Genomic DNA, 22,817 nt, shown 5'->3' with positions numbered 1-22,817 from the left:
TAAAAAGCTAATTTTTGGTTGAAAGGAAATAAGTTTTATTCTGGTATTTATGAATTAACTTGGTTAAAGACATGTATACGTTTTGGAACATTGCTCTTGACAACTTTTTTTTTTTAAATTATTAAATATTTTCCTATTTCTGGAAGATGCAGCATTATGTGTTATCAGAGGATTGGAGGGGAAAATTCTGAAGTTATTTTCCTCTGTCAGAGCAATCCAAAGCATTTGTAGCAATGGTGAATTTAATCAGGTGATAATATCCACCTTATAAGAGATTCCTTTGATAGCACCGTTCCACTATAACTCATTATTAGCCACTTTACTGCTGACTTGAATGAAAAAAGAAGGCTATGACTTAATAGGAAGCAAGGATGATGTATCTGGCATCTATGGTGTCTCAGTGATTTTAGGACAAAATATAGGGCTATGCTATGGTTGTCTGAACTAGTATTAGAGAGAAGAATTCCTTCTTACTGATTTTTTTTCTACTTTTTTCTAGTCTCCTATCACTAACATCCCTTGGTTTTATAGGATGTAGCAGAAAAATTATTAAAGGAAAAAATAAACAAACAAACAAAATGCACAAAAACAACTAAAAGGAAGTCTCCAATGCTGAGTGTAATTAGTTACAGATTATATCAAGTGAACTACTCTAATAGACGATTTAAAGTTCTTGTAAGCATGCAAAATGTGGAGGGGGAGAGAGAAACCACCTCAGTTTTCTAATGCATTAAATCAAATGTGAGTTCTTTAAGATGACTCTTTAGTGTTCTCAGTGAACTTCCTGAACCCAGCGACTTTTCCCAGCAATTAGTATCTGAAAGCTGGTTTTTAAAGTAACAGTTTCTGTTACAGTCCTTTATTTTGTATCCCAGAATGGATTGAGCAGACTTCTTAATGTTAAATTAAATCGTGCAGTTTTGGTAGTTTGTCAATTCGTGTTTTATTTTCATTAATCAAAACCCTTTGGTTTCAGTACTTCTTGTGTGGTAAGCGATGCCAACATTTGAATATACAGTAACATGAGATAGAATGCTGTGTCCCCTGTTTTGTAGGCTATTCCATGAAATTTTTGTCTCTGTTGTGTGGTGTGTTTTTTGTTGTTGTTGTTCATTTTAACAGCCTAAAATTATTTATATTGAGTCTTACAAAATGTGGTGATCAATTAAGTATTAATTTGGTATCTTTCTTTTGATTACTTAGAGTTTTGTGAGAACAGGACATATGGCTACTCTTACACAATTCTAAACAAGACAAAACAGTTTTTATAAATCACTATGTTTGCAGTACAGTTGAAATCTGAAGCTGGTTTGCAGGGTGTGACAGGTCTTTTGCCTTGAATGTGTACTCTAGTATGCTAAATACTCATATAGCTTAGAAATGTTTTTCAACATACTAGGAGACCAGTTATGTCTGTAATCAGATTATTAGTCCCAGTCATGCTTTGTACAGTTGAAATCTGTTTCAGAGAAGCCTTCAAAATTCAATTTGTAGTGATAAGCCTTCAAATGTGACTGTAAGATGATTTTCAAGTGGTTAAACATTGAAAATCTTTATTGAGGAAAAAATTGGATTTTTGCAGACCAAGTTGTTGAAAAGCAGAGAGAGATGAGATGTCTGTATTAGGTGTTGAAAACCCTGCTATAATACTGTTTGCTTCTGGATGATCTGGAGTGGTCTTGGAAGATAGTACAATCTTCAAATGGAACTTGCTGATGTTCCAGCAATATTCTTTCTTTGAAGTATTCTTTCTTTGAAGACTTTATGTGTATTTTCTTCATATGAAGAAATATAAAAGAAAGAAAAAGCTTGTATAAAGGATATAAACCTCAACTAAGGAATACATTTTTTTAAAAACAAATATTTTTGACTTTGATTAAGATTACAATGTTTACATATTGTGCTTTCTGACATCTTTCTTGGTGTACTTCTTAATGAAAAAGCAAATTACCCAATATATATATTTGTAATTGTCTTCCTAATGCATAATACGATGAGTGAATTCCTATTACCTCTTCCAATGTTATTGCTTATTATACTATGTCAAACTAGGGTAGATGATATAAAGGGTTTTTGTTACATTAGTGAACTAAGAACAAACACTTGAAAGAATTCTCAAGAATCACTTTAATATGAATAAGAATTAACAAAACATTTTTGGTGAAGACCTAAAACACTTTTTCAGTTAGTATGGGCTAATATTTGAAGGACTTGCTGAAAATGGCCGGACTTATTGTTTGAATTCCCTGAACAAGGCTTATACAGTGTAAGGGGAAAAAAAAAAAGATTAACTATAAAATATTTACTTGACAAATGGGATGTAGTTTGTTTTGTGTTATTTAGAATAGTAATTGGAAATGTTGTATAGCAAGATCTGTAAAGAGAATAAGTCTTGTTAACTTGGGATTTTGGCTTCTAAAAGTTTCCAATAAAAAGGAGGAGGTGTTAATATCACTTTTTAGTGATATTAAGTATACAAGTTAGTAAACTTCCATATTCTTGTCTTTTGGGTATTTTTTCCAGGAAGTCTAAAAAATATTATTGTTTTTTAAAAATAAAAAAATATATAATAGAATCATAAAATGGCCTGGGTTGAAAAGGACCTTGAAGGTCATCTCGTTTCAACCCCCCTGCTCTGGGCAGGGTTGCCAAGCATTAGAGTAGGCTGCCCAGAGCTGTACCCAGCCTGGCCTTGAATGCCTCCAGGGACAGGGCATCCACAGCCTCCCTGGGCAACCTAAGCTGTTCCAGTGCCTCATCACTCTGAGTGAAAAGCTTTCTCCTAATTTCTAACCTAAATCTCCCCTGTCTTAGTTCAAAACCATTCCCCCTTGTCCTATCACTATCAACACATGTAAACAGGCATTCCCCTTCCTGTTTATACACCTTCCTTCGAGTATTGGAAGGCCACAATGAGTACACTTAAAAAACACATATATACAAAAAAAAACAAAAAAACAAAAAAACAAACACAAATGTATTCAATGTAACTAATTGTGTTTTTTTTTTTTCTTCCCCTTTTATCTTGCAGCAACGCACCTCTTGCTTTTTCTTCCAAAGTATGTTATATTAAGTTTCGTGAGGCATCAAGTGTTGGTGTGGCCCAGCATCTAACTAACACAGTTTTTATTGACAGAGCTTTGATAGTTGTGCCCTGTGCTGAAGGTTGGTATTTTAGACATTCTTCTGTAATTTTGGTCTTTGTCCTGTCTGCTAGTTGTTTTAAGCTTTCCATGTAAGGAGGTAGTGCTCTGTTATTTTGTTTTATTGCTTTTTGAAAAAAATATTATTGAAATAAAATTGAATGGAGTAACCTAATTGTATAGATTTAATTCAACTCAGCATTAGGGGAAAAAAAAGTTGCTTTTAATTAGGATAATTCTGTTTTCCATAGTTATATATTTTGGGGGAGAAAAAGGTAAAATAAATTGTTTTTCCCTTCAATATGATTAGTATTGGCAAGCTTATTCCCATATAAAGTTCTTACTGAAGTCAGTGGAGCACTGAAAAGATTAGGCAATTTCCTGTCACAGGTAACATTACAGTTTGGATCTTAATGTATCACCTTTGGTATGAGTGGTGGTGGTGCTTTTAAGACTGAATTCCAGTATGTCTTATAGATATGTTATATATGCATTTGGCCACTTTAGTTTTATCTAACTTAAAATATTTGTTATTTATGGTGATAATTACTTTTTACATATAAATGTTTACCTGCTAGTTTAATAAAAAGATTTAAGTTTTCCCTTCTTACTGTGGAAAATATTACTTTATTTGCAATAAAAAGGCTTTCTTATGCGTTCTGGTACTCCTTTTTGATTTTTAGATATCTCTTGTGCAATCATCTGCACAGAATGCTTTCAGTGTAAAATATTTCTATAACTCTTAAAATAAAAATGTTTGATTACTAAATTTACAGGTGTTCCTTTAATTAGCTCTGAGGCCGTACTTTTAAAAATACGTGGAATATAAGGAAATTCTTATTGTTAATGTAATATCCCAGATCTGAGTACAACTCTATGAAGAATGGCCCTACTATTGCTGAAGTGTATATATAGGCAGATAACTGCAGTTAGGTGAAGCCCCATTGATTTTGTTGGGATCTTTGTGGAACTGAGCATCTGCCCATTTGAATCTAGATATTTTTTTAACCTATTTGGAGTGGAAACATGCCAGCTGGTGGAATAAAGCTAAATTCACTTTGAACATGGTAGCTGTTTTGCCACGAACAACAATATTTAGAATGATTGAACCATAAACTATAGCAAGTACAGAAATATCTGCTATTAACATGACTTTTCTAACTGCAGGAGCCAGGTTTTGGCTCAAAAAATGCTGTTGACTTTTTGGAGTTCATTAACAGTGGTCCCAGAGTACCTTTTTTTTTTTTTTTTTTTTGCATGTTTTCAAAATCATGACATGGATAGTATGAGATTAGTGCTGCTGTAATAATGGTCTGGGATGTTCATAGCAAACTCTGACATGTCTCCAAAATTTCATAGATTCTAAAACTAGTTTAAGGGTTATACTGACCTACAATATACTGTCAATTCTCATAGTCTTGTTAATATAGGCACATATTTTTGTCTTTGTGAAACTTAAATTTTTTTAGTTGATTTTATCCTTTGCTTTGGGAGCTTTTTGATTTTAATTTTTGAACTTATTCTTAAACCCTGAAGAAGTTATTGCTATATCCACTTGAAGCTTTTGTGTAAGCAAAATGTATTAGACCAGAGTCCTTAATACTGTAAAATTGCCCCTAAATAATTGACTCTAAATTATTCAGGATCTTAGTTTTATGTTTCATCCAAAAGACCTTAACACTGGTTCAGTACTACCAGAGAGGGAAGATTGCCACCTAATGAACGAACAACACTTCCTGGTGTTTTTCTTGTGATGAGATCACTGCCTGACATGATAGGAGAACAGGCAGGTAAAGCTACATTTTCCTGTCTCTTAGTGGTAGACAATGAATGGAAGGAAAATAAAGTCAAAGTTCTGAGAACTCTTCTTTCAATGCCATTTGTAGCTGACTTATTAGGTATTTCTGATGAAAATGTATTATGATTTGGAACAGTAATACTTTCTCCATTCTAGACCCCAGAGATTTGTATGTAATTAGGTAAACAAGTGATTGGGTTGTGAGGTCAATTTTTTTCTTTAATGTCAGAATGCTGTTTCCATGCAACTTTCTAACAGAGTCACTGATCTTAAATTGTAAAGATGTGAAAGTACTGTGTTCAGTTTTGGGCCCCTCGCTACAAGAAGGACATCGAGGTGCTTGAGCGGGTCCAAAGAAGGGCGACGAAGCTGGTGAGGGGCCTGGAGAGCAAGTCCTATGAGGAGCGGCTGAAGGAGCTGGGCTTGTTCAGCCTAGAGAAGAGGAGGCTCAGGGGTGACCTTATTGCTCTGTATAAGTACATTAAAGGAGGCTGTAGAGAGGTGGGGGTTGGCCTGTTCTCCCATGTGCCTGGTGACAGGACGAGGGGGAATGGGCTAAAGTTACGCCAGGGGAGCTTTAGGTTAGATGTTAGGAAGAATTTCTTTACTGAAAGGGTTGTGAGGCACTGGAACGGGCTGCCCAGGGAGGTGGTGGAGTCACCATCCCTGGAAGTCTTCAAAAGACGTTTAGATGTAGAGCTTAGGGATATGGTTTAGTGGGGACTGTTAGTGTTAGGTTAGAGGTTGGACTCGATGATCTTGAGGTCTCTTCCAACCTAGAAATTCTGTGATTCTGTGAAATCATATAGGTTTAACTTTCTGAGGAATTTATTGTGTAGAAGTATGGTTTTGGAGACCACAGTGCAACATTTCTTGATTTCCTATGTATCATATAATACGTTGTTAATGGAATCAGTGGAGTATATCACAGACTTTAAAAGTAGCAATGGCTATATTCTACTGGGAGGTTAAATTATATTGGTGGCCAACAGTGCCACTAATGAAATGGTTCATGCACTGAATTGAACACAGGAGAGGTAAAACAGGACTGATTTTTTTTTATTTTTTTAAATAATAAAATGTGAAATTTAGAGTGCATTTAAACAGTGGTAAATCAAGGGAGCATAAGGAGGGAATCACTACACAATTAAATCTGTGGGAAAGGAATTCGCAGGTGGCTCCGTGCTGTTTCACATGTCCCTGAATTAGAGATAATGAGGAAACAAGCAGTAGAAACAAAAGCTTGAGCAAGGCTGAAATGAAGTAAATTGGTTACAGTGTTAAAGATGAGCTTTGGGCAGTGGCCAATTACTGGCTGGCTCAAGGCATGTGTCTGAGGGTCTCTAACCAATTGTATGACAGATTCAGGCGCATGGACAGCGTGTGGGGCTATGGGGAAAGTATATGTAGTAGTGAAAAATGGCAATAAATGTTTCCTGTTCAAGAGGCATCAGGAGTCCATGTCTTGCCATCCCTTCATAAATCAATGTTAGTTTTGTGACATTTATTAAACAATTTAACAAAATGTAATTGTAAATGATGTGGCATCAAACTGTCAAAGTATAACTTTCTTTTGTATCTATCAGTAGTTTTTTCTTTAAATGTTATACTTCGAGAGCTCAAAGGTTAAAAGAAAAAGATGCCATCCTAACCATTCTAAATCTTATGACCATGCTATCTGGTAGATGAATTTTGACTATTAATTTGGTTGTGTATGTTTTCTGTGGGATATTTATGCATTATTAGATGACTAGACTGGCCAAGATAGACCTGTTACACTTGCCTGACTTAGGTGTTGTTTGCCATGCCACTAAACCTGCCATCAAGTGATGGGGGAAATGAGTTTGAAGCCTGGCCTGCTGAAGATGGACGCCTTGTCTCAGTTTTTATTTTATTTTGCTTTCTTTCTGTGGTTTTATTTTATTTTGTGCCTTTTTTGTTTTGTTGTGTTCAGTCTCTTTCCCTTGTGTACTGGTACTTTGGTTCTTTAAAAATGGTATTTTGTAAAGAGTTCACGATGTTTTTTTTTGAAGTTGACCTAAAGCTGTTTATCAATGGTGGATGGTAGGTACTGAATATGATTAACTAAGTTTCATGCTGTGAATGACAGACAAATTTGGTTTGGAATACATTTAAGCATCTAAAATCAACAGATGAGCACATCGTGTTAGAAGACTAGAATAGTGAAAAATATACCAATTTGCATGGTCTGTTTAAAAGAAGTCTTTCTATTTATGTCTAATATAAAGAGTTTAATTATTTCTGAAATTGAACTTTCATGGATATTGAATGTCATGAAATACTTGTGAATATAGTCTTGTTCCAGTGAGATCAGTGGCAGTAAGACTTCATCCTTCTCTATTTGTAATTTTTAGAGAAAAGTGGGAAGATTGAATCAGTTTTGTATGTGTGTATTGCACTTCTACATGCTCCAGTGGTGGTTATTTCTAAAAGAGGTTTTAACACTTTTTCTTTTTTTCTTTTGTCTTGGTCATCTCATAATCTTACAAGCCTTGGCAGTTCATGCTGGAGTGACTGAGAAGGTTATCGTCTCTAGGTGATGGTCTTACTACTTTCTTGTGAAATGGAACCACTGAAGTAGAAGTGATGGGGTGGGTGGTGTATCTCATCTCAGACACTGTTCTTCCCAGCTAAGTGCATTTAAATCAATGGGTTTCACTTTGGTAATGCACCAAGCTGTGAACTGCAGCTGGAGAGAGCTTCATGATCTCTGTTGGATTTAGTTGTGCCAGTTGAGGTAATTGCCAGTAGTTGTAATCTCTTTAATCACTACTGCTAAATCCAATAAGAATCATAAATGGAATCACACAAATTATTTTGTGTGTGTTTGCCATTGATTTAAAAAAAAAAAAAAGCAGAAAAATTATTTGTTTAGAGTAGATGTGAACAGAATGTATTTTTAAAACAAACTTAATGTCAAAGCAGTTTTGGGGGGAGGATTAAGCATTTATTTTCAGTAAGAAGAATATGAAATTATTTTTTTCTGAGTACTTGGAGAAGAATAAAATACTGTGATTAGCACTTGCTTAACATAGATATTTTTATTCAGCGTTTAGCAAAATGGATGCTGGTATGGATTAGGTTAACTATAGGGCTCTTAAGCACTTTGGAAAAAGTAACAATCATAACTTACATTTAGGACAACTGTAAGCTTCCTAAGAAGCATAAAATATTTCTAGACAATGCAGAGCTAATCTGTTTGCTTACAGATTGCTTTACAAAGCAAGGAGTAAATAAATAAATAAAGATGTGAGGATCAAACTCATAGAATGCTCAGAGTTGGAAGGGACCTTAAAGATCATCTGGTTCCAACTCTCTGAGTATGTGAAGGCCAGTTCAGGAGTTTCATCTCAGTTGGGTGTGCAAACACCAGTTCTGTTCATTGGAAGATGTTGATCTGAAAGTAGCCAGATATAGCCTAAGACCAGACTCTTATCTCAAATACGTAGTATTAACAGAACAGGCTTCAACTGGCAAGAGACATAGGAGGACACCTGCTTGATGTGCCAGCCCTTTAATGAAAAAGATCTCAGAGTAGTATTTCTATTTATAGAATCACAGAATGGTTTGGGTTAGAAGGGACCTTAAAGATCATCTAGTTCCAACCCCCTTGCCATGGGCAGGGACACCTTCTGCTAGACCTGGTTGTTCAAAACCCCATCCAACCTGGCCTTAAACACTTCCAGGGATGGGGCATCCACAGCTTCTCTGGTCAACCTGTTCCAGTGCCTCACCATCCTCAGAGTAAAGAATTTATTCCAAATATCTAATCTACATATCCCTGCTTTTAGTTTAAAACCATTGCTCCTTGCCCTGTCACTACACTCCCAAAGAGTCCCTTCCCAGCTTTTTTGTAGGCCCCCTTTAAGGTACAGGAAGGCCTCTATAAGGTCTCCCCAGAGCCTTCTCTTCTCCAGGTTGAACAACCCCAACTCTCTCAGCCTCTCTTCATAGGAGAGTTGCTCCAACCCTCTGATCAAGGTAAAGCTCAAAAACTTATAGGAAATATTTCTAAGTGTGTGGTATATATGCGGCATATTTATTTTTGACAATTTCCCCTTATTAGAACATAAATATCTTTACTTCATTTCCATTTGTCTTAAGATTAAAAGCATGAATTTAAACACCAAAGCAGTTATTTTAAATAATTCTTAATGTCCAAAATAGTTGTATTAACTGATATGTTCTGCTGTATATATTTGTGAGCTTTGTATTCCTTTTCTAAATATTAAGGAGATAAAATTCCAAAACCTAATGGCTGTTAGGTTAGTTAGCTTCACTTATTGATTTGTTTTTCAAAAATGTCTAAAGAACAGGAAAGGAAATTATAAGATATTTTAGCCCCCCTCTCCCCAATTCATTTTCTATAAAACTGTTAAAGTTTGATTAGTTTGATCTGATTTTAAAAACTGGAGGGTGAACTTGTGAAGACAGTTAATCTGAAAATACAGACAAATTTTCAGGGTTCTGTCTGTAGAGAGGGACCCTTCTCCATTATTGAATAAAATAAATGAGGACATCTTTGTTTGTGGCATGGAACTCACCATCAGGATTTTGTACTTAAAACAAAGCATTACGTTGTTGAGAGACCAAAATATCTTTGAAAAAATGCTGCTAACATATAATTTAGATATAGCAGTTAAAAGAATGAAGAACATACATAATAGTTGACTATTGAATATGAAAGTGCTTAGCGTATTCCTTAAGCAACATTTGAGCAAATTAATAATCCAGTTATTCGGTAAGATGGGCTATATTCTTAAAGTTTAGGTTTTTCATTTAAGTACATTTTTGAACTGAACTCATTGTTTAGTTATGTGCTTAACTCAATTCCTATTTATGTAAAAAGGCTAAATACCTTAATCTGTTAAGTGTGTATTAATTGGCTGTATGTAAGTGCATACTTAAATATAGGCATGTTTATGTACATGACTGACCAAGGATCTAAATTAGAATGCAGTTGCACAGTTTTAGGAACCATTTCTGTCACTGGATTTACTTGAGCTGTCTGTTGGTCCTGTGGAAACCTGCATGAGTATACAGTTAATTGCAAGATGCTGGCTGTTCAGAATAAGGTCCAATAGTTAATGGTCTACTTCATCAATTGTTTGAAAACAATTATTTTGATTTTTTTCAGAAGAACTGGTATATAATTGTATGCCTAATTTGCATGCAGTTACTGCAAGCATGTATTTGGAAGGTTATTTAGTTAGATGCAGAGTACCTCATTCTCATGAGCAGTCAGGCAAATCAGGTACACCTCTCGTTGCATGCCTGCCTTCAAAATGCCTGACTTTCTCTTCTATTCCACCCATGCTGCATATTTCTTAAATATTTTTAATTGTTTAATAATTTTAATTTAGATTTTTTTGTGCTTTGGTTGCATCCTATTGTAACTCAATCCTTGCTGCAGACCTGCAGTACTGGCTTGCAACAGTACTTTTAAGTACTTTTTTTTTTTAGGTAGTATGATTCCTGTGGAGTTTATTGGAACTTGCGTAGCTAAAATTGAACAGTTTTGAAAATTCTCCAGTATTTTGTTTTTGATAAGAATATTAATATATTCTTTTTAAATCCCTAAAGTTAGGGGTTTGTATTAAAAATACACAGTTCTAACCAAAGCAGTAAAAGACACTGGCACATTCTTTGTAGATATCTTGACTTTAAAAACATTTAAATAAAAGCATTTACTTCAATAAAGTCCATGGGGTAATACCAGAGGGTTCAGTTAGGTGTCATTTATAGTTACACCAACAATTTTGAAAAGATGATCGATACCTAGTATAATTAGAACTTTTCAAGTGTTTTGTGCTAGTTTAAATCCTTTTGCATTTCAAATCTAATATGTACATTTAATAAATTGCTTAACTATTGTATCTTTTACTTTTTGAAGATTTTGGGGGGTTAATTTAGCAGTCTAATTGTAACTGACTTTGAATTAAACCTGCGTTTAGATAAGATATTACTTAAACTGTTATCATGACAGGGATAATATAATCTGTTTGAAACTGTAGTAAATACATATTTTAGGAAAATATAGCTTGCTTAGCTGATTGGTTATGTTTTTCTTCAATCTCAGTATATTTGCAGCTTACATCGAAGTTTCAGTTAAGCTGAGGTGACCTAGAATGTAAGACAGTAAAAATCTAAATTTTTCTGCCCTCCTCAACTCCCAACTTCACTTGTAGTATTTATTGTGTAGAATCACAGTAGTTTTTTATTTTATTTTTATTTATTTTTATATCAGAGATAGGTAACACCAGATTGTGGGGGGGGTCGTCACAAATTTCAGATAGCAAATACTTTTTTTTTCTTTCTTCTTCTTCCCCCCCCTTCTTTTACTGATTGGGTTATTTGCCATTTATGGGGATTAAACTTTAAAAACTGATATTCTTTTCTGTATCTGATGTTCTGTGTGCTATTAGTGATGCAGCTAACATGAATGGTTGTCATGTGTAAAACAACTTTCGATCCCCGTGAAAACATCGTCCTGGGAAATTGTCCATGCTTGATATCGTTTGGTTCATGAACATTTAATTTCCAGTACAGGTGACCCACAGTTCAAAGTGTTAAATGATTGTGTGCATTGTTCAGTTTTTAAAATAATCAATTAATGAAATTGCTAGTCTTTGAAGTATTGCTCACTTCTGTTTTTTCAAGTAGAGCAGGTTAAAAGGGAAAACTTATTCCTTGCATTTGTTCCTACTACTTTCTTTGTAAGGATCTCATAGGTAATAAATAAGAATGAACCTTTTTAAATGTAAGGGTAATTATAAAATCATAGAGCGTGTAGAAAATTTGTGTAGTGTTCCAACGCCGTATAACACTTTAAATTGCTTCTTCAGGTAAAATCCCAGATGAAGCCAAAGCCCTTTCTCTATTGGCACCTGCTCCTACTATGACAAGCCTGATGCCTGGTGCAGGGTTGCTTCCTATACCTACACCAACCCCTTTGACTACAGTAAGTAAAATTCAGTTGCTATTTGATTTCTGGTTTCTTCTATACTCGATAGCCTTTTCTGTGTTCAGAGAACAACAACTATCTGATCCATGGATGTTGTCCTCTTGTATGCTAAATCAATGAAGATTTAGCTGTGGTGCCTCTTCTGAGGGTAGACTGCAAGATGTGAATGTGCAGAGTCCCAAATCTGTCCTTAAATTATTCTTTTGTCTCCATTACTAGAAACAATATTTCCACTTCTATATTCTTAACAGCTATTGATCAGCATCCTAAAAGAAATTAATGTTTAGTATCTTCCTTCTTTCCTTCCTTTCGTAAAAAAGAAGTTGCAGAATAAAACTTGGTTAAAACAATATTTAATAAATCTGCACATACAGGTCAGCATCCTTTTTGAAGATTGTCCTCCCACACCTGTTTTAGAGCATACAAATAATTAAACAGTGGGATCAAAATCACCAATTAAATGTTTTGATGTTAATTCTGTGTATGGTTCATAATGGTCATTGTATAAGAGAAATTGCATGGATTTGAAAATCACTTCTAGTTGACAAGAATGATGGCTTTTATTTTCCTCTCTTGAAATAGGCGATATTGCACTCATTGACTTGGGAAGTGATAGTTCAGGCACTTCACAGACAAAAATGTGTTTACTTATGCTTCCACTTTGTAATTGTTTCTAATCAAGTATAATTGTGTTATTTAGAGATGTTTGTTTCTAAATTAACCTTCCAAGGTAAATTTGCTTGTTTTTTTTATATAAAATCTTTGATAAATTATTTGTGAATTTTACACTATAAAAGAGGAAGTCAAGCTATCTGACCCTTTCTGTTGAATAATGAAAGGATGATTTCAAGACAAAGCTAAGTAGTATCTTTTTGTTACATTAAAAAAAAAAAAGTTACTGGTGTCTTGCTGAAGATTTCTAACACCTTAGAATTGGGCCACTGAAGGACATCAAAACAACTAGCAGGTGTATTGGGCTGCTGAGATTGAAGTGGCTCAGGTGGACCTGGACTGGCAACATAAAGGTGAATTATTTATAGCCCGATGGGCCCACGACACCTCAGGCCATCGAGGTAGAGATGCAACATACAGGTGGGCTCGTGATGGAGGGGTGGACCTGACCATGGACACTATAGCACAGGTTATTCATGATTGTGAAACGTGCTGCAGTCAAGCAAGCCAAATGGTCAAAACCTCCTTGGTATGGAGGATGATGGCTGAAATATAAATATGGGGAGGCCCAGAAGACTGATTACATCACACTCCCTCAATCCCGCATTGGCAAGCACCACATACTTCCAATGGTGGAAGCAACCACCAAAGGAGGCTGGAAACATATCCTGTGCCCCATGCCACTGCCTGGGGCGCTATCCTGGGCCTTGAAAGAAGGACATCGAGGTGCTCGAGCGAATCCAGAGAAGGGCGACGAAGCTGGTGAGGGGTCTGGAGAACAAGTCCTACGAGGAGCAGCTGAGGGAGCTGGGCTTGTTCAGCCTGGAGAAAAGGAGGCTCAGGGGCAACCTTATCGCTCTTTATAAGTATGTTAAAGGAGGCTGTAGCGGGGTGGGGGTTGATCTATTCTCCCATGTGCCTGGTGACAGGATGAGGGGGAATGGGCTAAAGTTGCACCAGAGGTGTTTTAGGTTGGATATTAGGAAGAACTTCTTTACTGAGAGGGGTGTTAGGCATTGGAATGGGCTGCCCAGGGAAGTGGTGGAGTCACCATCCCTGGAGGTCTTTTAAAGACGTTTAGATGTAGAGCTTAGTGATATGGTTTAGTGGAGGACTTGTTAGTGTTAGGTCAGAGGTTGGACTTTATGATCTTGAGGTCTTTTCCAACCTAGAGAATTCTGTGATTCTGTGAAAAGCAAGTCCTGTAGTGACATGGCACCCCAGAAAGAATTGAGTCAGACAATGGGACTCATTTCCGAAACAACCTTATAGACACTTGGGCCAAAGAGCATGGTATTGAGTGGGTGTATCACATCCCCATCATGTACCAGCCTCTGGGAAAATCGAGTGAAAATTGAGGGTGGATAGGGTGAGCAAACATCTGTGTGGTTCTTAGCTGCTAACTGTGTGCTTTTGTAGTGGTTTAACCCAGAAAATCTTAACTATATATGGTTATTTGTGGGTAGATTTTTATTCTTAAAAAAATAATTACTCAACTGGGATCATGCAGTTTAAAATAGTGTCTATATTCATTGAGTTGACTTTTACAGAAAGGCACAAGGAAGATAAGTATTAACAAGTGAAGTATATTCTGCCTGTGTATACTTTTTTTTTTTTTTTTTTTTTCCTCCAGCTCAGTGTTTCACTTGGCAGTTTGGGGGCAATATCAGCAGCATCATTGGACCCTAACATTACAGCACTGGGAGAAATACCACAGCCACCAGTTATGGGGAATGTGGATCCATCCAAAATTGATGAAATCAGGAGAACTGTCTATGTTGGAAACTTGAATTCACAGGTAGCTTTTTTTTGTTGGAAATAGTAATGGAGGATGTAGAGTTATAACTCATAAGTTACAATCTTAAGTGTTAAGAACTTTTGTTAATTGATTTCAGTAGGAATTTAAACAACCAAAAGAAAGATTCTTATTGTTTACTAGTGATATTTTGAATTTTGAATGTTCCTGTGACAATAAGTTCAGTCTAGGCTGTGGAATTCATTCTAGCAAGATACCAGAGAAATCATACTCTACTTGAATTCAAGAAACATGCATATAATTGTGTGCATTGATGAAATATCCATCTGGGTTGTGTTAGCTGAGCAGTGTCTCAGAAGTTGTAAGATCATGGTAGCTGTCTCATATAACAGCGTGCAGTTCCCTAAGTACAGTAAGAAGGAATTTACTTTTTGACATACAAGGGATTAGCTATGGCAAAAGGTTAATGATTTTTCCTAGTGGAAACTTGCAAAATTAGCATAAATATCTTTGAGTTTCATAAATATCTTGTGACCACACACAAATAACTCAAAATTCAAAGGCTATGATTTCATTGTAATCACAGAGACATGGTAAGATGGCTCACACGAGTGTAATGCTGTCGTGGAGGACTACATGCTTTTTAGAGAAGATCGACCAGGAGAAGAAGGTAGTGGAGTTGCTCTTTATGTGAGAGAGCAACTGGAATGTGTGGAGCTGTGCCTAGGGGTAGATGAAGAGCGAGTTGAGAGCTTATGGGTAAGGATTAAAGGGCAGGCTTCCATGGCTTTCACTGTTGTGGGTGTTTGCTACAGGCCACCTCATCAGGAAGAGGAGATATATGAAGCCTTCTTCAAACAGCTCCAAGTAGCCTCTTGGTCACAAGTCCTGGTTCTCCTGGGGGGACTTCAAGCACTATGATATCTACTGGGAAGACCACACAGCTAGGCACAAACAGTCTGGGAGGTTCCTGCAGTGCATTGATGACAACTCTTTGACACAGGTGATGGAGAAGCCAACAAGGAGAGGTGTGCTGCTGGACTTTGTATTAACGAATGAGGAAGGACTAGTTAGAGATGTGAGGGTCAGAGGCAGCCTTGGCTGCAGTGACCATAAGATGATTGAGTTCAGGATCTTGTGAGGAGGAAGCAGGGCAAAAAGTAGGATTGCGACCCTGGGCTTCAGGAGAGCAAACTTTCCTCTTCAGGGATCTGCTTGGAAGAATCCCATGGGTTAGGGCCCTGGAAGGAAGGAGGGGTCCAAGACAGCTGGTCAGTATTCAAGCATCACTTCCTCCAAGCTCAAGATCAGTGCATCCCTATGAGTAAGAAGGCAAGCAAAGGGTGCAGGAGACCTGCTTGGATGAGCAAGGAGCTCCTGGCAAAACTCAGTCAGAAGAAGGAAGTACACAGCATGTAGAAAAAGGGACAGGACACTTGGGAGGAATATAGGGACACTGTCAGAGTAGGCAGGGATGTGACATGGAAGGCCAAGGCCCATTTGAAATGAGATCTGGCAAGGATGTCAAGGACAATAAGAAGGGCTTCTTCAAATATGATATGCATCCCAGGGTCCTGAGGGAATTGGTTAATGTAGCTGCCAAGCCACTCTCCATCATATTAGAAAAATCATGGCAGTCAGATGAAGTCCCCGGTGGCTGGAAAAAGGGAAACATCACTCCCATTTTTAAAAAGGGTAGAAAGGAGGACCCAGGGACCTACAGACCGGTGAGCCTCACCTCTGTGCCTGGCAAGATCATGGAAAAGATCCTCCTGGAGGCAGTGTTGTAGTGGGTTTACGTGGCAAGGTTTTGGTAGCTGGGGGGCATAGGTGTGTTTTCTGTGAAAAGAATCTAGAAGCTGTCCCATGTTAGGTAAGGGCCCCACTGCTGACCAGAGCCGAGCCAATATGCCATGTTGGTTGTGCCTCTGTGAGAGCATATTTAAGAAAGGGGGGGAAAAAAAGAATATGCCCAAAGATGCAGCTGTTCATGTCTTCATCTGCAGGGAGTGCCTGAGCCTGTTGCTACCAGTGGAGGGTGACAGAGATACTGGCTGTGTGAGATGCGAGCAGATGGACGATCTGATCAGCCTGGTGGCAGAGCTCGAGGAGGTGGAATGATTAAGGACTATCAGGGAGTGTGAGCAGGAGTTAGACTGGTGGAGTCACTCCCTGCCATGCCTGAAAGAAAGGCACTGGGGTGACACACCCCAAATACTGATGGACCCTCTGCCCTGTTGCTGTTGGGCAGTGGGAGGGGACCGAAGAGATGGAGAGGAATGGAAACAGGTCCCTGTTTGGCATTGCAGGTGAGCCCCCTCCCTACCCTACCTGCCTCACCTTCATGGGTGCCCTTACACAATAGGTTTGAGGCCCTGGAGCTTGAGGGACAGGGCAGTGAGGATGTGGGAGAAAGTCAAATTCATGCTTCGAGACTGTCCACCAAGAAGGAAATGGTCATGGTCGTAGTTGACTCCCTTCTGAGGGGATCAGAGGGCCCCATGTGTCAGCCAGACCCTACATGTAGGGAAGTCTGCTGCCTCCCTGGGGCCTGGGTCAGGGACATTACCAGGAAACTTCCTGACATTTTTTGCCCCTCTGATTATTACCCCTTACTGATAATTCAGGCTGGCAGTGAAGAAATTGCTGAGAGAAACTGAAAGGCTATCAAAAGGGACTTCAGGGGACTGGGGTGGTTAGTGGATGGACTGGGAGCACAGGTGGTGTTTCCCCTCTATCCCTTCAGTGGAAGGGAAGGACACTGAGTGGACCTGGAAGGCCCAGATGATCAATGCATGGCTGAGAGGCTGATGCTGTCACAGGAGATATATATATATATATATTATTTTTTTTTTATCATGAGGAGGCTTACTTGGCACCTGGCCTGATGGCTGGAAATGGGTCCCACCTGTCTCAAAGGGGGGAATGGATTCTAGCCCAGGAGCTGGCAGGGCTTGTTGAGAGGGCTTTAAACTAGGTATGGAGGGAGATGGGGAGGATATGAGGCTCGATAGAGATGAGCCTGGGGGAGAAGTCCCAGGGTTAGGGGCAAGGGCAATGGTGGAACTGAAGTGCATCTATACTAATGCATGCAGCATGGGCAACAAACAGGAGGAGCTGGAAGCCACTGTGGGGCAGGCAAACTATGTCCTACTTGCCATCACTGAAACGCGGTGGGGCCGCTCCCATGACTGGAGTGCTGCAATGGATGTCTGCAAGCTCTTCAGAAGGGGCAGGCAACAAAGGAGGGGAGGTGGTGTGGCTCTCTATATTAGAGAGTGTTTCTATGCTGTTGAGCTCGAGGTTAGCAATGATAAGGTAGAGTCCCTGTGGATAAGGATCAGGGGGAAGGCCAAGAAGGTGGACATCCTTGTGGGGTATGTTATAGACCACCAAATCAGGATGAAGAGGCGGATGAGGCATTCTGTAAGCAGCTGGTGGAATTCGCTCAATCACCAGTGCTTGTTCTCGTGGGGGACTTCAACTTCTCAGACATGCTGGAAATAAAATGTAGCCCTGAGGAAGCAGTCTAGAAGGTTCCTGGAGTGCATGGAAGACAGCTTCCTGCCTCAGCTGGTTAGTGAGCCTCCTGGGGGGGGGGGGTGACCTACTAGACCTGCTGTTCATGAACACAGAACTGGTGGGAGATGTGGTGGTTGGGAGCTGTCTTGGGCAGAGTGACCACAAAATGGTAGAGTTCCCTATTGGTGAAGTCAGGAGGGGGGTCAGTAAAACTGCTACCTTGGACTTCTGGAGGGCAGACTTTGAACTGTTCAGGACACTGGTAGGGAGGGTCCCTTGGGAGTCAGTCCTGAAGAGGAGAGGGGACTTCCAGGAAGGCTGGATGCTCCTCAAGAAGGAAGTCTTAAAGGTGCAGGAGCAGGCTGTCCCCTTGTGCTGTAAGATGAGTCGGTGGGGAAGAAAAATGAGCGTTGCTGAACAGACAACTTTTTCTGAGTCTCCAGCAAAAAAGAGTTTATGTCTGGTGGAAGAAGGGGCAGACAACTCAGAGAGTACAAGAAAGTTGCCAGCATATGCAGAGAAAAAATCAGGAAAAATCAGGAAGGCCAAAGCCCAGCATGAGCTTAACCTGCCCACTATGGTTAAGGGTAATGAAAAATGCTTTTATAAATATATTAATGGCAAGAGGAGAGCCAAGGAGAATCTCCTTCCTTTACTGGACGCAGGGGGATACATGACTACTGAGGATAAGGAAAAGAAAGATTCCTTATGCCTTCTTTATGTCTGTCTTCACTAGCCAGACCACTTATCCTCAGGGTACTCAGCCTCCCAACCTGGAATTTGTCTGGGACAGGGTGCAGAAGAAACCCCCCACAGTTCAGGTGGAAACAGTTAGAGACCTGGTGCTCCACCTATACTGTCACAAGTCCATGGGACCAGATGGGATCCAACCGAGGGTGCTGAGGGAGCTGGTGGATGTGATTGCTGGGCTGATTTCTATCACCTATCAGCAATCATGGTCATCTGGAGAGGTCCTGTATGACTGGAAATTTGCTAACGTGTCACCCATCTATAAGGAAGGTCGTAAGGAGGACCCGGGGAACTACAGGCCTGTCAGCCTGACCTTGGTGCCAGGAAAGGTGATGGAACAGGTCATCCTGAATGCAATCACGCAGCATATGCGGGACAACCAGGGGTCGGACCCAGTCAGCATGGGTTCATGAAAGGCAAGTCCTGCCTGACCAACCTCATCTTCTATGACTGGGTGACCCACCTGTTGGATGAGGGAAAGGCTGTTAATGTAGTCTACCTAGAATTCAGCAAAGCCTTTGACACGGTCTCTAATAGTATTCTCCTCAAAAAGTTGGCAGTCCATGGCTTGGACAGGTACACTCTTTGCTGGGTAAAAAACTGGCTGGATATCTGGGCCCAGAGAGTGGTGTTGAACAGAGTGAAATCCAGCTGGTGACCGGTTACCAGTGGTGTTTCCCCAGGGTCAGTGTTGGGGCTCATCCTCTTGAAAATCTTTACTGATGATTTGGATGAGGGAACTGAGTGCACCCTCAGGAAATTTGCAGAAGACCCCAAGTTGGGGGGAAGTATCAGTCTGCTGGAGGGTAGGAAGGCCCTGCAGAGGAACCTGGACAGGTTGGATTGATGGGTAGAGGCCAGTGGGGTGAGGATCAACATGGCTATGTTTGGTCACAACAACCCCATGCAGTGCTACAGGCGTGGGGCAGAGTGGCTCAAAAGCTGTGCAGAGAAAAATGATCTGGGGGTGCTGATTGATGCTCACCTGAATGTGAGTCGGCAGTGTTCCCAGGTGCCCAAGAATGCCAGCGGCATTCTGGCTTGTCAGGAATAGCTTGGCCATCAGGATCAGGGAGGTGATCATCCCCCTGTACTCTGCTCTGAGACCACACCTCCAGTACTGTGTTTAGTTTTGGGCCCCTCACTACAAGAAGGACCTCTAGGCCCTGGAACTTGTTCAGAGAAGGGCTACGAAGCTGATGAGGGGCCTGGAACACAAGTCCTATGAGGAACCGCTGAGGGAACTGGGATTGTTTAGTCTGGAGGAAGCTCAGGGGAGACCTTATTGCTCTCTACAACTACCTGAAAGGAAGTTGTGTGGAGCTGGGGATCGGCCTCTTCTCACAGAAAATTAGTGATAGGACTAGAGGGAATGGCCTCAAGTTGGGCCAGGGGAGCTTTAATTTTTGAAATTAGGAGACCGTTCTTCTCAGAAAGAGTAGTCAGGCATTGGGACGGGTTGCCCAGGGAGGTGGTAGAGTCACCTTAAATAGCTACACGGGGATGTTTAAGGAGAGGTTGTACATAGTACTTATGGACATGGTTTAATGGGTGACATTGGTAGTAGGGTGATGGTTGGAGCGGATGATCTCGAAGGTCTTCTTCAACCTTAATGATTCTATGATATGATTCTATATTATGAGCAAGGCCAAGTGCAAGGTACTGCACCTGGGTCACAGCAATCCCAGGCATGGGTACAGACTGGGAGAAGAACTCATTGAGAGCAGTGCTGCGGAGAGAGACTCAGGGGTTCTGGTGGACAAAAGGCTCAACATGAGCCAGCAGTGTGTGCTTGCAGCCCAGAAGGCCAACTGCATCCTGGGCTGCATCAAGAGAGGTGTGACCAGCAGGTCAAAGGAGGTGATTGTGCCCCTCTACTTTGCTGTCATGAGGCCCCACCTGGAATACTGCATCCAGGTCTTGGGCCCCAGCACAAGAAGGATGTGGACGTGTTAGAGCAAGTCCAGAGAAGGGCTACAAAGATGATCAGAGGACTGGAGCACCCCTCCTATGAAGAAAGGCTGAGAGAGCTGGGGCTGTTCAGCCTGGAGAAGAGAAGGCTCCAGGGAGACCTCATTGCAGCCTTTCAATACTTAAAGGGTTCTTATAAAAAGGATTGAGAAGGACTCTTTTCTCAGGTAGATAATGAATAGGACAAGGGGTAATGGTCTTAAACTAAAAGAGAATAGATTTAGACTCTGGTTACCCAGAGAGGTTGTGGAGTCTCCTTCTTTGGAGATATTCAGAACCCTCCTGGATACCATCCTGCGCAATGTGCTGTAGTTGATCTTGCTTGGCAGGGGGGTTGGACTAGATGATCTTCAGAGGTCCCTTCCAATCTCAGTCATTCTGTGAGTTTCTGACAGGAAAACTAGGACTGTCAGAGATTTTCTTCTTTTCCAGCGATTTTTTTTATTTAATTGAAAAAATAATTGTTTTTGACTGATGACAATTTAAGTATTTGATTTTGGTGTTTATTTGACTGCTGAAGTATGTACTAGAGTATTATCAATCACAAAAAAATAAAAGTAGTTGGAAGTTATTGGAGAAACAGATTAAAAGTTGACTTAAAGTTATTCTGGTTTTGTTTTTTTTATTTGTTTGTTGTTGTTTCTATTGATCAAAAATCACAACCAGTACCAAAAATAGCTTGGATGTAGGTGTATGAAGAATTCCCTCATCAATTATTTTAATTTAGTTGCCTGGAAAGTGCAATATCCTGTGCAAGTGTATTTATAACCTAAACATAGCTCTTCAGGGTTTTACTTGAGGGCTTGTGGTTGTACTGTCTTAAATGATAGTATATTCTTTATGTTAATGGAAGAAAAAAAATAGTATCTGTATTTCCTGAAGTATAACATCACCAAATTCATGCTGCCTATGTAATAACAGTGTGATGTCTTTCCAAAACCTATATAGTTTTTAGATTATCTGTTATAATGAAAACCACTTATCCAACATATGTTTTACTTCAGCTGAGCTCTTCATCTTCTTCATCTCTTTCTAGACTACAACAGCAGATCAACTGCTTGAATTCTTTAAACAAGTTGGAGAAGTCAAATTTGTGCGAATGGCAGGTGATGAGACACAACCAACACGGTTTGCTTTTGTGGAATTTGCAGACCAAAATTCTGTACCACGAGCTCTTGCCTTTAATGGAGTTATGTTTGGAGACAGGCCACTGAAGTAAGAAATTAATTACCAATATGAATATTGAATGAGAGGTTTCTTAGTATCCTTATATGTTTATGATTTTGATCTAAAAGAAACTGCTGTGATTAATATTTATTCAATATAAGGACCTGTTAGCAAACTGGAACACTTCCATAAACTCTGATTTCAAGGTTGGGCATAACTTTCTCTAAGAAGAATCTGGATGGCATAGAGTAAAATATAATTACATTTAATCTTAAGGTAGTGAAAGCTATAACAACAAGAGAATCTGCAAAGTCCTTGGTACTAATTAAACTTTATATATGTTGTCTATGCAATCAGTAGGCCTTAGAGATTTTATCTAAAATAGAGAAACAGATTTCTAGACTTTTATATTATTCTATACAAATACAAATTAAAGTGTTGTGCCTCACTTATTTAAAAGCTGTAAGATTTGAAAGCAGTAAAAGACAGATATTTTAGATATTTAGACATGGCATAAATGAGTGTTAGGGAAAAATCTGTAGTTTTGCTTGAACTTCAGAGTTTTCAGTTATATGTCGGAGTTAAGGTGTTTTCCTTTCTTACTTTTCATTTTTCCTTCTAAAGTGTTTGTGGGTTAAAGGCTTTTTTCCCTAATTTAGAATAAACCACTCCAACAATGCAATAGTGAAGCCTCCTGAAATGACGCCACAAGCTGCTGCCAAAGAACTGGAAGAAGTGATGAAGAGAGTAAGGGAAGCCCAGTCTTTCATATCTGCTGCTATTGAGCCAGGTAGGTATATTAGGTTTGCTACCTAACAGATATGTTTGTACCTTGGTACATGCCAATGAAAATAATACATGGTCATTATATTATTTCATAATTATATTATTGAAGCAAATTATAATAAAAATGAAAATAATAAAAATAATCAAAACTGTTTTCATGGAAGAAAGCAGTAGAATGAAGTTGACTTTTTATTTCCTCATACCTTATTTTCAGATACATGCTCACTGAATGTTTTCAAAAACATGTAGTCAGTGCTAAACTAAATA

At 39.2% G+C, this 22,817-nt stretch overlaps 1 protein-coding gene across 11 annotated transcripts in view; it reads left to right on the top strand.

Moving 5' to 3' along the window:
• Positions 1-22,817, top strand: part of LOC113841302 (uncharacterized) — an 87,338-nt gene that overhangs the window by 1,578 nt on the left and 62,943 nt on the right. For 10 of the 11 annotated variants that reach the window (XM_072030473.1, XM_038169581.2, XM_038169577.2 and 7 more), the window contains exons 2-6: positions 3,032-3,165; positions 11,808-11,923; positions 14,232-14,396; positions 21,634-21,812; positions 22,424-22,554. In XM_072030473.1, the coding sequence (XP_071886574.1) occupies positions 3,032-3,165; positions 11,808-11,923; positions 14,232-14,396; positions 21,634-21,812; positions 22,424-22,554 (725 nt within the window). The remainder of the gene's footprint in view (positions 1-3,031; positions 3,166-11,807; positions 11,924-14,231; positions 14,397-21,633; positions 21,813-22,423; positions 22,555-22,817) is intronic. The other variant, XM_038169587.2, reaches the window with a different exon arrangement.

Source organism: Anas platyrhynchos, chromosome W (genome assembly GCF_047663525.1).
Source record: "Anas platyrhynchos isolate ZD024472 breed Pekin duck chromosome W, IASCAAS_PekinDuck_T2T, whole genome shotgun sequence".
NCBI lineage: Eukaryota > Metazoa > Chordata > Aves > Anseriformes > Anatidae > Anas > Anas platyrhynchos.
This window is presented reverse-complemented; position numbering and strand designations above follow the sequence as displayed.